The 17,715-nt window shown below is 44.4% G+C and overlaps 1 protein-coding gene across 1 annotated transcript; it reads left to right on the forward strand.

Annotated features, from left to right (window-relative positions):
* Nucleotides 1-1,960: 1,960 nt before the first annotated feature.
* Nucleotides 1,961-16,977, forward strand: Cklf (chemokine like factor). The gene is made up of 4 exons (XM_051168908.1): nt 1,961-2,225; nt 9,040-9,198; nt 14,661-14,756; nt 16,539-16,977. The coding sequence occupies exons 1-4, from the start codon at nt 2,148-2,150 to the stop codon at nt 16,647-16,649; spliced, it is 444 nt and encodes a 147-aa protein (XP_051024865.1). The 5' UTR covers nt 1,961-2,147; the 3' UTR covers nt 16,650-16,977.
* Nucleotides 16,978-17,715: the final 738 nt, after the last annotated feature.

Here is a 17,715-nt window from a genome sequence, read left to right on the forward strand (position 1 = left end):
TCCACTGAATGGAAAAAAAAAAAAAAAAAAAAAAGGAACTTAACACCCCCCACTTGTAAGGAGGTAGCAAAATATGCCTGGGTTAGGCACGGCTTGGGTACTATAATTCATCCGTCCTAGACCAGTAAGTCCAGACGTTGCCACCTTGACTGTATGTGGCAGTTACAACGTGAGGGTTAAGAGGTTTTCCACTTCTTCCAGATTGCAGGATGCTGGCAGTCCTCTTGGACAGGAGGAAGAAAGACAATTTCAGTTTTGCTCTTTAGACGCCATCATCCTAACTGGCCGCCCTGATTATTTGCTAGGCACCTGGCAAAGGCAAAAAAAAAAAAAAAAAAAAAAAAAAAAAAAACTTCAAAATCAAAGTTAACGTGTTTTTGTTGTTGTTGTTGTTGTTGTTGTTTTTGGTTTTTCTGTTTTGTTTTGTTTTGTTTTGTTTTTTGTTTTGGTGAGCGTCTTGGGGTGAGGCTGTTGGCAACTGCTGATCAGACTCAGCAGAATGAAGCGGCCTTAGATGGTCCCAAGAGGTCTAAATGGATCAGGGTGCTGCACTAGTTAGTTCTTATCAACTTAAGACAAACTAGAAACATCCGGGAGAAAGGGCACCTCAGCTGAGAAATTAGCTGCATTGGATTGGCCTGTGGACATGTCTATGGAGCATCTTCCTGTCGCTAATTGATAAAGGGAGGGCCTGGTCGCTGTGCGCAGTGCTGTCCCTGGCCAGGTGATTCTGGGGTATTTATGAAAGGGCACTCCTGGAAATGGAAGCCAGTAAACACTGTTTGTCCTTCACGGTCTCTGCTTCAGTTTCTGCCTCAGATTCCAGCCTTAAGTTTCTGCTTTGTCTTCCCTTGGTGAAATAATAACCCTTTCTTCCCCTAAGGTTTTGTTTGTTTTTTGTTTTGTGAGTCTTTGTTTTATCGCAGCAACAGAGACACAGGTAATGGACCCAATTCTCCAAGACCACCACAAGACTTAAATCACAGAAGAGAAGTGATGTATACTTCCTGTGTCTAAAAGGAAGTGACAGTAGTCCTGGCTACACTGGAGCACTGTTGCTGTTGCTTTGTTTTGTTTCGTTTTTGTTTTTCAAGACAAGGTTTCTCTGTGTAGCCTTGGCTGTCCTGGACTCACTTTGTAGACCAGGCTGGCCTCAAACTCACAGAGATCTGTCTGCCTCTGCCTCCCTGAGTCCTGGGATCACCGGCGAGTGCCACCATGCCCAGCTGTCGAGCACTTTTATAAACTGAAGGCAGATCTAAAGCACTCTAGAGACAGGCTTGCACATCCTGAGAGCAAGGACTGGCAAGGAGGGCCAGGCTGTAAGTTCCGGCTACATATTCTACAGCTATTGATGAGTGCCCCCAGACTCTGGGGACCCTACAAGGAGAGAAGTAGACAGATCCTTGGTTTGTACAACTTATATTTCCATCTTAACTGAAGACATACGAATTTATGAGGTATCACGTGGTGTTTCATTACATGTGCCCATATTGAATATGTGTAATATTCGTCTCAGGGTAAGTTTGTCTCTTCGGAATAATTTCTCTGCTGAAAATATTCAAATTCCTTTCTTGTAGCTTTTAATTTAAACGAAACAATTCACTTTTGTTATCCATAGTCAATCATACTAACAGAACACCGGAATTTCTTTCTTCTAAATCTAAATTACCAATGAATCAACGTTTTCCCGCTGGGTGTGCTTATACCTGGGAGGAGCTACCCAAAAATTGCAGAGAAATTCCTGCCTGTTCTAGACAAGGTGACCAAGGGAAATTTTAAGGAAGTGTGAGACCCGCAAAGAGCGAGGAGGCGGAGCTGTCGTTCTTGGGTCTTCCTCCCCCTACTCCAACAGCGCTTCTCCACAGGAAAGCTCCTAGGCGGAGCCGAGGTGAGGAGCTGGCCTGCGTTAAGTAGAGCGGATCTGCTTGGCTCCAGCTCTGCGCTTGTATCGGGGGAGCTTAGAAACCTGCCGGCGGAGCGAATGGGCGGTCTGTGCTAGTGCGCACGCGTGCCTGGACTTGAGCTAAAGAGAGGAGGTACTGCCAGCTCGGCCGCGGCAGTTGAGGACTTGGCGCGAGTCCTAAAGAGAGCAATTAACTGAGAAGGCTTGAAAGAGAAGCCAGGCTGTTGGGTCTGTGGGCGAGATGGAGTCTCAACAGGAGCACGCTGAACATCCACCCTTCTGCTTGACTCTGAAAGGCTTTGTGAAAATGCTGCGGTTGGTGAGGACCAGGGCGGGAATACAGGGCGGTGGTCAGGTGTGTCCGGGGTGGACAAGACTGAGTTAGGAAGCCTGGCCCAGCTTTTGCTCGGTCACCTCGTTTCTGGCCATGTCTTGCCAGACGCAAGGCATTGTTCTGTTGCTCTGTCCGCTGATAGGTACAGTGACCCTCCCCCCCTTCAGATGGTGTAGGGACACACCCATGGGTCTACCTGAATGTCCCTTACTTGGATCACAAATCGGTGGTAACCTAGCAGATAAGACAGTTGCAGTCTCACCACTCAGAAACCAACAAGATTTTTTTTTCTAAGTGGACGGTATTTTACTGTAAGTCGGACATTTGACGTCACCCAACTCAGAGAGCATACAAGCCAGAAGAAGAGCAAAAGAGGAAACTGCCCTTATTAGGGCTTCAGACAAAACAGGGGGGCATTGCAGTCCGTTGTGGACAGCGTTTTGGAGAAAGGAGATCATAACGTCCCTATCTAATTAGAGAAATACAAACTGTCAGGCCCCTGAAGAAACCCCTGACCGGCTCACTATGGCTCCTCCCAGCACGTAGAGAAATACAAACTGTCAGGCCCCTAAAGAAACCCCGAGGGGTTCACTGTGGCTCCTCCCAGCACGTCTCACCCCGCCCCCTGCCCTAAACCTCTCCAGCCCAGGGTCTGGGCTTCTCCACCCTAAACTCAGCTTCTCACGTCTAAATCTGCCATTTCAGCCAGCTCTCTGGGTCCGCTCCTCGGCTCCTCTCTTTCTTTTCTTTCTCTCCCCACCCCACCCCTCCTCTCACGGTCCAGTTCAGTCTGGACTCTTCCAGAAGCCTCTGGCTGTATTCTCCCTCATATCTACAATAAAAACCTTCTTCTTTCTCCTCAAGCGTATCTAGGAGCCGTCATGTTTCTCATTTTCATTCACAAAGTACTGAAGTTAAAGGAATCTGAGAAAACTCAAAAAGTATTGATCGTCTACACTTTTGAAGAGTTGGCATGAGATAGTTAAAAGTTACAAGGGAAATACTTCCACGTAGCACGAAGAAGAGTTTTTATATTGAAAAGGGCGCCAAAATTAGATGAACACCAGTGATAGCAATATTTCCCCAGGCAGCAGAAGGCACAGATGGGCACTGGTGAAGGGGTTGTAAAGGAGATTCAGACTTCAGGTGAATGAGTAAAAGAAATCGCATATGAAATCTTCCCCGGGCCAGAATCTGTGGTTCTGAGAAATAGCTACAAGTTATGACTCATATGAGACCATTAGAAAAGTATTCTAGAGTTAATGAAGAGACTGCCTTTTGGTTTATTTAATCCAGAAGATGATTGATGAACTGAAGCTTTACATTAGGGTCCAAAGGTTCTAGAACACTGAAAGAAAAAGGTTTGGTGTTTGGGTTTTTTTTTGGGGGGGGGGGGGGCGCGGGGTTTAAGTTTGGTATTACTTCTTTTTTGTTGTCCTGTTTTGGTTTTGACAAGGTCTCACAGCATGTCTCTGGGGCCTTGAAATCACAGAGTTCCACTTGTCTCTGCTAGATTTAACATTATCATCATCATCATTATAGGTAATAGCCAACTTCTATATATTTTTTTTAAACATTTATTCATTTTATGTGAGAGTGGTTTGCCTGCATGTGTTTATGCATACCACATGAGTCCTTGGTGCTCTCAAAGATCAAGATGGTGTCTGATCTCCTGGCAATGGAGTCACGGATGGTTGTGAACCACCATGTGGGTGCTGGAAAGCAAATCCAAGTCTGCTATCAGAAAAGTATATATGTTTGTTTGTTTGTTTGTTTGTTGAGACAGGGTTTCTCTGTGTAGCCTTGGCTGTCCTAGACTCGCTTTGTAGACCAGGCTGGCCTTGAACTCCCAGCGATCCACCTACCTCTGCCTCCCCAAGTGCTGGGATTACAGGAGTGCACCATGGCGCCCAGCTCAGTATGTGCTATTAACCACTGAGCCATCTTTCCAGCCCCTGATATTACTTCTCAATACAGTGCGGATATATAAAATAGCTAAGTGCTTATGGGTAGGTACCGCTCTTACAAAGAACTGGGGTCCAGTTTCTGGTACCTATGTGGAGTGGCTCACAGCCACCTTAACTCCAGTGCCAGGGGATATGACGCCCTCTTCTGGCCTCCATGGGCACTACACACATGAGGCATACACATAAATAAGTCTTTAAGCAATGTGACTATTTAATGTGTTCCAACTTCTGGGCTAGTAGCTGGAAATAAGATACCAAAGTGGATTCCTATCTCACAGAATTCTTCCATTTAGTCACTAGGTCCCTGAGTCATAGAACTTCTGTATTTAGTCACCAAAAGTTCGTGTGTGTGTGTGTGTTTGTGTGTGTGTGTGTGTGTGTGTGTGTGTGAGAGAGAGAGAGAGAGAGAGAGAGAGAGAGAGAGAGAGAGAGAGAGAGAGAGGATCCTCTGGCAGTGTTCCTCAAAAGTCACCACCTTGGTTTTTGAGAGAGGGCCTCTTCTTGGACTGGGGCTTGCCAATTAGGTTAGGCTGGCTGAGCAGCAAGCACCAAAGATCTTCCATCTCCACCTCCCCAGTGCTAGGATCACAGGCAGATTATAGGCGTGTTCTACCATGTCCAGCCTTGATTTTTTTTGTTTTTTTAGTTTTCTTTTTTATTAATTTATTCATATTGTATCTCAATTGTTAGCCCATCCCTTGTATCCTCCCATTCCTCCCCCTCCAAATCCCCCCCTAATCCCCTCCCCTATGTCTGTGACTGAGGGGGACCTCCACCGCCTATATATGTTCTTAGGGTATCGAGTCTCTTCTTGGTAACTTCCAGCCTTGTTTTTTAATTGTTGTTGTACAACAAGTGCTTTACTGACTGAGCCACGTCACCGACCACAAGAACAAAATTATTATTTTTTTCTTTTGTTTTTTCAAGACAGGTTTTTTCTATGTAGCCCCCTGGCTGTCCTGTAACTTACTGTGTAGAGCAACTGGCCTCAAACTCCAAGCTCCACCTGCCTCTGCCTCCCAAGGGCTGGGATTAAATGCACATGCTTCTATGCCAAGCTCAAAACAAAAGCTCTTGACTCATAGAATGGTTCCATTCGGTCCACAAACACAGGAGTAAATGGTTATAATCTGTGATAATGACGAAGATAGGGCACAGAAGTGGGACATCTAACCAGAAACTTCCAGAAGAACCTAGAGTTAGGACTAAGAGAGAGGGACCTGAATGAAGGAATGGTGACATGGAAATCTTCAGGATTGCTGCAGTAAATAATAAGAATTTGAATGGTGCTTCGTGTATTCATTCAACAAATATCTGCTGAACACTTTCCATCTGCAGTGAACAAAGAACCCTATCTGTACTGTGGAAATTACATATTGGGATGGGAGGGTGGCAGAGTCAGGCCCAATAGTTTATGTAGCACCCCAAGAGCAAGTGCTCTGGGAAAGAAAAACAGAGGCAGGCAAGGGAGCCTCAGGGGAGGAGACATTTGACAAAGGTGACAAATTGTCATTACAGGGTGATCAAGTTAGGCTTTGTTGAAGAGGTATTGGTGAGAGTTAAGTGAGATGAAGTATTATTAGTAATGAGAATATGTTGTGAAGAAGAAAATTCAGTGATGGTTCTGTGGCAGCCATGGAAAGGGGTCAAGAGAGAGCAAGGAGCCAACAGGTCTGAGCTGAGTAAGTAAAAGGGGATGCTGTGGAGATAGGAAGGCTGGTGGTGGCAGAGTGGGTAGCAAATTGTCATATTTGGAAAACACAGGTCCCCATCCCAGATGCTTCAGATCAGAACTGTCTTGAACTGGCATCATGTACAACATTAAATTTTTTTTTTTTGGATTTTGACCAGCCATGGTCAAAGTTACATGTCTTTAATCCCAGTGTTTGGGAGACAGAGGCAGATGGAGCTTTATGAATTTGAGGCCAGCCTGGTCTACATAGTAAGTTCTAGGCAAGCCAGAGTAACACAGTCAGACCTTGTTGTCATCCCACAACCCACCCCAACAACAACAACAAATGTATTTGGGAGCATTTTGGGTTTTCCGATTAGAGGTGCTTAAGATTTGCTAATGGTCCAATGGGTAAGAGAAAGCAAGGGTTTCAACCTAGCACCACAGTTTTGAGTCTACACAGGTGGGGGAAAAAATCGACTTGCTATCTACTGGTATCAGAAAGCCTGCAGGAGCAGCAAGTGGAAGGAGGGAGGAGCAGAAATTGAGCTTCAAATTCAGTATTAGATTAGAGGTACCTATGAGACCCATGAGCAGCCAAATTGACTAAGGGGAGTTGGCACTGGATGGAACAGGATTTAGGTGGACAGACGGAAGTAGTTCAAGGTTGATTGACAAGTGATGCCATCAAGAAAGAAATGTAAATAGAACAGATAAGAGGATAAATGAACTCTGGGAGTCTGACCATTAAAGGGAGGAGCAGAGAGCAGAATTAGCAAAGAACAGGAGAGAGCGATCAGGGATATAGAACAAGTCAAATGCACAGTGTCTTAGAAGCTAAGAAACGGAGGATGTGAGCCGGGCGTAGTGGCGCACGCCTTTAATCCTAGCACTCGGAGGCAGAGGCAGGCAGATCACTGTGAGTTCAAGGCCAGCCTGGTCTACAAAATGAGTCCAGGATAGCCAAGGCTACACAGAGAGACCCTGTCTCAAAAGAAAACAGAAAGAAAGGAAGAAAGAAAGAAAGAAAGAAAGAAAGAAATGGAGGGTATGATAGGCTGCATCAAACAATCAAACACCAGGGACAAGCCTGAGAAGTGACCACTGGAACTTTCATGTGTAAACTGAGAAACAGATGGCAGATGACTCCTAGATCTTGGCCATGTGGGAAAGGGAGACTCTACCACACAGAGCTGAAGGATTTTTTAAATAGATGAAATTTATGAACAATTTTTCACTTTAGGCGTTTGTGTTATGATAGTTGATGGAAAAGACACTTGCTATTGATCAGATGTTTCATCTGATCAATTTTAACACAAATATATAACTGTTAAACTATCACATAATCAGGATAATTAATACAGCCGCACATGGCATACTGTCCTAGGTGTGGGTTGATTGGTTAGACAACGGTGGTCCCATGAGATAATGTCACCTGGTGACATCAGAGCCATCATAGTATCTGTATTTTTATGATAAATTGCACAACAAAATCACTCAGTGTATTTCTTAGGGTATGTCTGGTTGTTAAGTGGCACGTAAGTGACACATAAAACCCCTAAGATCTTCCTCATGGCCCTGCTAATCCCTTCTTCCTGCCAAGTCTAGTCCCAGGGGGTCCACTTATCTGCTTTCTGTTAACTATATTTTCTATAAAGTATAGTTCTGTTTTCTATAACTAACTTTTGCTGTAACTGCCAGTATTCTTTCATTTCCTAGAATTTTCTTTAATTAACATATAGCATATACTCATTTTGTCATCTTTCATTTCATCATAATTTTTGAGATTCATCCATGTCATATGTCAATAGTATATGCATATTAATACTTCATTCTTTTTTGCTGCTAATACTCCATTTTGTGGATAGACTTGTTCCCCTCTCCAGGTAGGGGTGTGTTTGTGTGTGTGTGTGTGTGTGTGTGTGTGTGTGTGTGTGTGTGTTTTAGTAACTCAGGGCATTAACAAAGCCTTCATATGTACCAACTTGGTGACCTCTCATATCTCTTATTGAGCTACACCCATCTCTGATCACCTGTTCTTTTTTTTTTACATTTTTTATTAATTTATTCATATTACATCTCGATTGTTAGCCCTTCCCCTGTTTCTTCCCATTCTTCCCTCCCTCCCACTTCCCCCCTTCTCCCCTCCCTATGTCTGTGATTGAGGGAGACCTCCTCCCCCTATATATGCTCTTAGAATATCGAGTCTCTTCTTGGTTACTTGCTATCCTTCCTCTGAGTGCTACCAGGCCTCCCCATCCAGGGGACATGGTCAGAAAAGGGGCGCCAGAGTTCGTGTGAGAGTCATGATCACCTGTTCTTTAACCATCCTCTAATTGGCATCATGTAGGTTGTTTCCGATCTTTAGCTGTCCCTTAATTCTAATGGCATTGTATTTAGTAAGAGGAATTATATGAGAATGCACATTGAACAGTCACTTTTAAGACATCAGTTTTATGTGCCCTCTGACAATATGTTTAAACCTATCTCCTCCACTCCCACCTTCCCCTCCACCGTTGTTCCCTCTTGGCAGCATTCCGCTGATGTTTAATAGTAGATTGCAAATTACTAAGCGTTAAGGAATGATGAGGGCGTGGACAATGAAGAGTTTTTGGGGTGCCATGCTGTAGATGTCTCTGAGGAGTAACAAGAAGCAGAAACAAACAGAACAGAATTGTCTGAGGAAGAAGAAAAGGGCTGTAGGGTAGGAGCGTTTTAAGAGAAGCCAACACCAATGTGTTTATAGGAAGGTGAAGAAAAGAGCTGGCAGAGGAGGGCAGACTGAGAACGAGAGGAGCTATTTGGAGGGGAAGATCAGAGAAATACAGTTGAGTGATTAGCTGCCCTTGAATCAGGGTCACATAGTCCTCTAAAACCCAGCCAGAGGTCAATGCCCACATGTTTAGTCATGCCTTCCATGTCTACAATGTACCACCAAAATCTTACTGAGTTGCTTATAGACCTCACTGGGGACTAGAAATGTATGTGACTGAGCAACGTTTCAGCATGCACATACATGAGACCCTGGACTCAATCCCCAGTGCCACACATGCACACACACACACACACACACACACACACACACACACGAAGTAAACCTATCGTTTCTATACGCTAAATGTGTATGCTCAATGACTAAATCGTTGTTTTCTTCTTCTAGGGAGTAACTGTGACGTCTATGGTCTTTTTCATCATCGCACAAGCCCCTGAGCCGTACATCGTCATCACTGGGTTTGAGCTCATCATTGTTTTCTTTTTCATAACTTTGTACATGTGCAGGCTTGACAAAAAGATGAGATGGCTGTTTTGGCCTTTGCTTGTAAGTGATCAGTTTCAACCTTAAACGTTAGCTACTTTTTCCTGCTGTAGAATGACACTGTGTTCAACTACTTAGTTCTTCTAAATCTTCAAGGTGACCTCTGCTCACTGCTACAGGCCCCATGTTGTCCTTGGGGAAGGCTCTCAGGGATCCAGGGCAGCCAAAGAATATAAATTCTCTTTATTGCCTCTGCCTAGTAGATGTAGCTGGCCTTCCTCTGTTTGGAGAATTCTCTTGAGTATAAATGTTCTAAACAATTTAGACTTAGAGCCATGTTAATAAGAGCATGGTCTTAGCTTTTTTGCCTCCTTTTTTATTTGGGGGGTTTTTTTTTGTTATTGGAAATAGATCATTTTTTTCATATAATATATCCTGATTACAGTTACACCTCCCCTTCTCTCTGGAAACACTCCATTTCTGTCTCTCATTTAAAAAAGAACAGGCTCCTAAGAGATGAACAAACATGACAAAATAAAAGATAAGATGAAACAAAAGCTATCATACCAAAGTTGGACTCTGCACTCCACCAGGCACAAGAGTCAGAGAAGCCACTCGTTCTCACAGTTAGGAGTCCCATAAAAAAATACTAAGCTATAATATATATTCTGAGGCCCTGACACAGACATGTGTTAGTCCTGTGCTTGCTGCTTCCGTCTCTGTGAGCTCAGATGCTCCTGGCTCAGTTATTCAGAGGGCCTTGTTCTTGTTCTCCTGGTGCCCTCCATCCCTTCTGGCTCTGACAATCTTTTTGCCTCCTCTTCCCTAACCTCTGAGGAGAGTGATTTGATGGAGACCTCCAGTTTAGAGTCTCTCTTTGAAGAAGCCTCTCTGGTTTTGATTGGTTACGCCACTGGTCTATGAGGAGAGCAGAATATCATTAGGAATCATTTTATTGATATTTTTTAGACCAGTAGTATTTGGTTTTACCTTAGATCTCTGAACTATGTCTCTGCTTCTTAGTTACCCAAGGAGTGCCTGGTGTGGGTTCCTTCTCATGGGGGGAGGGGAGGGTTTAAGTCAAATCAGACACTGGTTGGCTAGTCCCACAAGTTCTGTGTCACCATTGCCCTAGCATATTTTGTAGGCAGGACAATTGTAGGTCAAAGGATTTGTGGCTGGATTGGGGTCCACATTTCTCTTTTGGCAGGTTGCAGAGTACCTTCACACACCAAAGACACTAGAACATAGGAGTGAGGGTGCCATGACAGCACCAGCTGGACTTCTCCATGTTCAGTGAGTTGTGTGGGTGTTGTCCTTGGCAATGGCCCCCACTGTCAGTTTGCAGAGAGCACCCTTTTGTCTTAACAACCTGGGTTGTTTGGGGATTTCAATGGGCCCCTCTTGGCCAACAACTCAATTGAATGCATCTCTTGTAGCCAGGCAAGGCTTCTAGTCCCACCCACCACTGGAAGCCTCACTGGCGACAAGAGATGGCAGGTGAGACCCTGTATCCCCCATTACAAGGAGTCCTCATTAGGATCACCTATACAGATTCCAGGAAGTTTCCACTGCGCTAGGTTTCAGTGCCAGCATACAAATGCCTTCGCCCAGTTCCAGCTGTCTCTTCCTGCACTCTCTCCTTTTAGCCCATCCCCAACCTGACTCCCCGCTACTCAAATCCCCAACCACCCCAGTCCACCCATTCCCTTCCTGTGGGGATTCCCCCATATCCCCCCTCTCTTTACCTAACTTCTCAGTCTACAGATTGTAACTTGATTAACATTTTACCTAATGGCTAATATCCACTTATAACTGAATACATACTATATTTATCTTTCTGGTTCTGGGTTACCGCACTCAGCATGTTTTTTTTTCTAGTTCTATCCATTTGCCTAGAAATTTCATGATATCATTTTTTCAAACAGCTGAGTAATACTCCATTATGTAAATATGCTACATTTTTCCATCCATTCTTCTGTTGAAGGACATCTAGGTTGTTTCCTGTTTGGGGCTAATATGAATAAAGATGTAATTAACATGGTTGAGCAAGTGTCTTTGTGGTAAGTTGAAGCATCCTTTGGGTATATGCCAAGAGTGGTATAGTTGGGTCTTGAGATAGATTGATTCTCAATTTTCTGAAGAACCACCATATTGATTTCCATAGTGGCTGTACAAGTCTGCACACCTACCAGAAATGAAGAGTGTTCCCCTCCCTCCACATCCGTGCCAGACTTGTGTTATTGACCTTAGCCATTCTGGCAGGCATAAGATGGAATCTCAGAGTAGTTTTAATTTGCATTTCTCTGATGGCTAAGGATGTTGAATATTTCTTTGTTTCTCATCCATTTGATATTCCTCTATTGAAAAAAAATCTGTTTAGATCTGTATCCCATCTTTAATTGGATTATTTGTTTTGCTGATGTCTAGTTGAGTTCTTTATATATTTCGATATTAGTTATCAGATGTGGAGTTGGTGAAAATCTTTTGCCATCTTTGGAAGCAAGTGATGAGCATTTTGGCGGTGTGTAATTCAATTGATAGAGTGCTTACCAAGTATGAACAAAGCCTCCATTTGGTCCCCCTGCCTAGCATAAATTAAGCATGTTGTTAGCACACACCTACACTCAGCCTCTTGGGAGGTGGGGGCTGGAAGATCAGAGTTCAAAGGTCATCCTTGGCTACACAGAGAGATGGAGACCAGCCCTATCTCAAAACAATAATAACATAATGGAGGTTAAAAATAAACCCCAAACTAGAAATGGCTTAAAGAGGCATTAGGTCTTTTATCATAATCTAATCATAAAATGATAAAGGCATGGACTAAGAATACAGCTATAGGTGGAGAAAAAGGAGTTCTCTAATGGGGTTTCTGGTACTACTGACTGAATGCAACATCTGCCTTCTACACAGCTGTCATCACTGAGGCTTTCTGGGGATTGTTTCTATGGCCTCTTGCATGTTAGGCAAATACTGAACCACTGAGCTACATGTCCAGCCCTCCTCGTACTTTTTATTTTGAGACAAGGCCTCACTATGTTGCCCAAACTGGCTGTGAACTCACCCTATAAGCCCAGGCTGGCCTTCAACTTTCACTCTTCCTGCCTCAGCCTCCCCTTGGGGGAATCTGAGGTAAGAGAACAGGCTGAAGAGCTGGGTGGCTCATGGGACGTAAACTGCCAGACTGTCGTCACTGCAGGGTCTTCAGGTGGCGGTGTTGATGATGTCAGCAGCTCAGGAGGAGAACTAGAGCTGAGGTGCCGGCAACTGAGCTCAGAGAGAGTGTAGGAACCGGAGATAAGCGGCCAGCAAAAGGCAGACGAGGACCCAAGGGAGCCCAGTGTCACCGACACCAGACAGGGGAGCATTTCATAAAGAACGGAATGGTGACTAATGTCACACAGACAAAAAGAAAAGTGCTAAAATACACACCCCACCCCCAGGCTGTGCTCATAAAAGGTCCATGGTAGGCTTTCTCCAGAGTGGCGAGTAATACGAAGGTTGTGAGGCCAAGTACAAAAGGAGAGGCAGCTTATAACCAGGAGGGTACCACGGGCCTAACTTCCTATTTCCCAAGGAAATCTCAAGGACAAAGGTAGTAGTCATGGGGCCCCTGCAAGATGAGTAGGAGAGAGGTCAGGGCTTTTCCCTGCCATTAAAGTGAAGTGAAGGAGGCAGATGGCCGAGGACCACAGCCACTCTGGAAGGAGCAGAAGGAGATGACAAACACTGATGTCCTACAGCCAGTGCCCCTAACTAGAAGATACTGGTCCATCTGTCTGCCCTCAGGATCTGTCATGCATGTTCATGCCCTGACATAATCCATACACCAGGCCTCTGTTTTCCTCCAGCACTGATAGATTATGAACATAGGAGCCAACCCAGGACTTTGTGGTTCAAAATTACTATGAAATCTCCATATTTTTTGTAATTAAATTTTCATTCTGCTTCACAACATATTGAGGATTTGGGGCTTTCTTTAGATTTTTGTTTTATGACAGAGATCTCACTAAATACCCCTGGCTGCCCTAAAGCTCACTATGTAGACCAGCTGCCCTTGAGCTCACAGAGAGCGGTGTGTCTCTGCCTCCTGAGTGCTGGGGTTAAATGTCTGTGCCACCATGCCTGGCTGTATATTGAGTTTTCAGTGTTTAAGTTAGGTGTGCCCCCTCACACTTATCATCTCAGCATGCCGAAGACTGAAGCGGGAAGCCTCTGAGTTTGTCCATCTGGGCTGCGTGATGACCAGCTTAGGTCACAGCCTGAAACCCTATCTCAAAAAAAAAAAAAAAAAAAAAAAAAACACTAAACAAAACAAACAAACACAGTGTTCTGACTTTCCACTAGGGAGCGAGGGTATTCTGAAATGAGCACATCTCCCTCTTATCCCCCACCCCCCGTAGTTCCATGTGCCCCCAAGAACACCACTTCTGTTCAAACGCATCGACAGCCTAACTCACAGGTCTTTACAACGGCCCAGTGCCTTGAAGGAACGCAAAGGATGCAGCCAAAAGGGATTTTACCCAAGACAACCGGTCTCATTGTCTGCTGCAACCCTTTTTTCCTTAAGTCAAACCTCTTTTCTCTTTATTAAATAATTTTCTTTTGGAATCTAGTATTTCTTCATTAATTTCTTCCTGCCTACTTACCGCAAGCGTTAGATAGGCCATTCCATGATAAGGACAATTTATTTTTCCAAAATACCCATCAATCTAAATATGTAAATCGTTCTTGTTAAAATGCTTCGTTTTGGGGAAAATAATAAATGAAGTAACAAAACTGGCAAGCTACTGCATTACAGATGTGGGTGGGGTTTATCCTGGAAATTGCCACCCTAAATCTGTGCTGTCTTCAGCTTTTTTGAGTTTGGGGTTTGCTGTTGTTGCTGTTAAACAGGGTCTCACTGTGTGGCCCTGGCTGGCCTGGAACTCTGTGTAGACCAGGTTGATGTCAAACTCCTGAGTGCTGGAATTAAAGACAGGGCACACCATGCCTGGCTTCAGTTTTATTAATTGCATTTTAGTAACAAAGTTATTTGTAGCAAAATTGTTTCACATCTCCTAATTTAAAAAATAAGCATTCCAGCTTCCTAAGGGACCTTCTGTGCTCTAAACCTTCTGCATAATTATCTATTTTTCCTAACCAGGTAAGTTCTCTCTCTAGCTATATCTATGTTAAGTGAAAAAAATATATAAATGGTTAAATGATTAAATGAACTGATATGTTATAAGAGACCCACTAGGTAGACCATAGAGCAAATATATGAGCATTATTTTACTGTGACATTTTAGTTTCCTAAAAGACACTGATGTGTGCTAAACTGAATAAAACACAACTTTCAAAAAAAATTAGGGAGCTGCCCCTACTTTTTTTTTTTCTTGTACTGCCTTTTGGTCTTGTCTCCCCTGTGACACCATGATGCTAGGCATGGAACCCCAAGCCTAGAGCCGTGGTAGCATCTGAGCTGTATCCCCATCCTCAGTGGTCTTTGGTAGCAAGCTGGCTTTTCCGTTCTGTGTTTTTAGGATGTCATCAACTCAATGATAACAACGCTATTCATGCTTATTGTGTCTGTGTTGGCTCTGATACCAGAAACATCAAAAATGACTGTCCTTGGAGGGGTAAGTAGAAACCTTTTGAGTTTTTTCCAGTTTGATCAAAATACAAATTTATTGGGAATTCTGACACAAGTACAGCAAGCGGCACTATAGTCGTGCCAGGGACTCCTGGATTGGCATACAGTGCCTACTGGCCTTAGAGTTTGTGTGAGCGAATGCATTCCCTGACTGGCAGAAACAGACTGGAGTCACGCAAAGAAAGAGGTCCCTGCATGTTTCTTAGAGGGCTACAGCAGACTGAGAGAAGCTGCTAGATTCGGCTGCAACTCTTAGCTCTGACAAGCCTGATGCTAAGAAAAGGAACGTGATGATGGGTGAGTGTCGGAGCTCTCCTTCTAAAGGATTCCTATCACTTGTTAGGCGAGACAGAATCTTCCCATAAGTCTTCAGGCGCAACATAACAGATTTCCTTACTGCAAGGGATGTGCTAGGGAGCCTCGCAACCAAAGGGTTATTCTGAGTACTGCTTAAAGAGAAGCAAGGCAACTTGGTCAGACTTAGTCCTGGCAGGAAAGCCAAAATAGGAGAGTGCAGTAATTCACTGTACTTCCACCTGGCATGCTGCTGAGATTGGGCCATTTGACTTTTCTGGCTCTAATCTAGAGAACTGAATTAGAGATTTCTTCCTTCCTACGTTCTTGTCCCTTCTTAGCAAGGGCCATAATAAAGCTGTCTGTGCTCTGCCATGTCTGTCAGAACCCTAGATTTCAACTCCTGTAGGCACTAAGCAACTTCATAAGAGAGTATAGAATTTTTCTAGAAATAAGGTATGCTGAAATACTAACCTCCCCCAATTATCTCACAGACAATCCTGTCTATTATTTAATGAGCTAGTCAAAGGACTCAATTCTTTTACTTGTCTGCCCTCTCACTTATACATTGCTTGATCGATGACAAAATAGAACTGTTGTCTGGCACAAGGGCCCAGTAGCCCAAAAGAACATAGAATATTTCATTAATAACTTTTATTATAGCAGTGATCTGTAAAGGGATAATATTTTGGTTATGTTGAGCTAAATAAATGTACTAAAATTTCACCTTTTTTTTTTCTTTCTAAATGAAGCTCTTGGGGAAAAAAAATCTTCATTATGTGGCTCATGGTGGAGACTTTGTATTCCTTCAGGATGGTGCTGGGCTACCAGTGCATGAGGTTCAAGTAGCCTCAGGTTGCTGAGAGCCTGACACGGCCGATGGAATGCAGCCAGCTGTAGATAAGCACGGACGAGAGAAAACAGCTGCTTCTCTCTGCCAGTGGAACTACACTTTGCTCAGTTTCTCTTTAGCTCAATCTTATTTTCCTCGGGCCTGTTTAAACTCTTATGCCTTGCGAGGATGTTGCCAGCCTTTGAGAGTTCCCTGTGGAGGATCTTTTCACTGCACTTGCACAAAACTGGCATCGCAACTACGGTTCCCAGGACTCAATCTTGAGCCACTGCCAGCACCGACTCTTTCCCCAGTCAAGTCTGGTGATAAGAAACAGCAAACAGCTGACCACTGGAGAGAGAAATGTTGGGTGAGAGCTGCGCATGCTCCCTGGGGCTTTAAAGGCTGCGTGTCAGAGCAAATCAAGATGGAGAGACCACATGCATGCCACCCTGCTCTTATCTTTTTCCTTTACTGTGGCTGGGTATGGGGGAAACGTAGCATTGATCTCCAAAGTCCCCTCCTACTTCGGTGTTGGAACAGTAGCACGGAGAACAAGCTCCCTACGCCACTGAGTCCAATGGGTAGATGACTGAGAATCTGTGTGTGACAGAAACTGACAACAGTGTCTCTTGTTTATAGGTGTTCGGTCTCCTGACGGTAGTATGTACCATTGCTGACTGTGCCCTTACATACCGGAAACTTCTGTTTAATCCAAGTGGACCTTTTCAGAAAAGTCCTTCTATTGATTAATAATAATAATTTGGGAGCCGGGCGTGGTGGCGCACGCCTTTGATCCCAGCACTCGGGAGGCAGAGGCAGGAGGATCTCTGTGAGTTCGAGACCAGCCTGGTCTACAAGCAAGTCCAGGACAGCCAAGATTACACAGAGAAACCCTGTCTCGAAAAACCAAAAATTTAAAAAAATGCCGGGCTGTGGTGGCGCACGCCTTTAATCCCAGCACTTGGGAGGCAGAGGCAGGTGGATCGCTGTGAGTTCGAGGCCAGCCTGGTCTACAGAGCGAGTCCAGGACAGCTAAGGCCACACAGAGAGACCCTGTCTCAAAAAAGAAAAAAGAAAAGATAATAATTTGTACTCATTTTAACTAGTTATTAAACATACTTCTTTACTCTTCCATAGCCTTTCTGCAGTTCTCTCTTTAATTTTAATGTGTGTGGGTCAACTGGACCCAAGCTAGAGTTCTTTTGGAAAGAGGGAACATCAGTTAAGAAAATGTTCCCAGATTGGCAGGCCTGTAGTATATTTTCTTGATTGATGGGGGAGGACTCAGCTCACTGTGGGGAGTACTGCCCCTGCTGTTCCTGGGTGCTACAAGAAAGCAGGCTGAGCAAGCTGGGGGGGGGGGGGGGGAACAAGCCAGTAAACAGCACTCCTTTGCATCAGCTCTTGTCTTCAGGTTCCTGCCTCATTGCTGCCCTGACTTCCCCAGATTATGGACTATAAACTGTAAAATGAATGAAACCCTTTCCTCCCCAAGTTGCTTTTGGTCGTGCTGTTTTATCACCAACTCTTAGATAATGTAGTAGCTTCGCAGATTTTTGGACCCTAAACTCTGCCGGGCATCCTTATTGTATATGGCTCAGTGCTGGAATCTGGCTAGGCATCTCCCCAAAACGACTCCAGAACTCTTTTCCTCTGGTTGGCTGGCAGCAGCCCCTATGGGTGTGGTTGCTGGATTTTGAATTTTCAGGCTAGACAAAGGACCTTTCCCACAGATCAACCAGACTGCTAGACTAGGCCACAGCCATCAAGAGCAGGTGCACGCGGGACCGGCTGCCAGCAGCCGTTGACGCTGGCT

Source organism: Acomys russatus, chromosome 26, assembly GCF_903995435.1.
Source record: "Acomys russatus chromosome 26, mAcoRus1.1, whole genome shotgun sequence".
NCBI classification, from domain to species: Eukaryota; Metazoa; Chordata; class Mammalia; order Rodentia; family Muridae; genus Acomys; species Acomys russatus.

What these genes read in the sequence shown, in the direction of transcription:
- Cklf (XM_051168908.1), top strand. Translation starts at nt 2,148, where the DNA reads ATGGAGTCTCAACAGGAGCACGCTGAACATCCACCCTTCTGCTTGACT. An exon ending in TTGTGAAAATGCTGCGGTTG is followed by an intron (nt 2,226 to 9,039) that starts GTGAGGACCAGG and finishes TTCTTCTTCTAG; the next exon opens with GGAGTAACTGTGACGTCTAT. An exon ending in AAATGACTGTCCTTGGAGGG is followed by an intron (nt 14,757 to 16,538) that starts GTAAGTAGAAAC and finishes TCTTGTTTATAG; the next exon opens with GTGTTCGGTCTCCTGACGGT.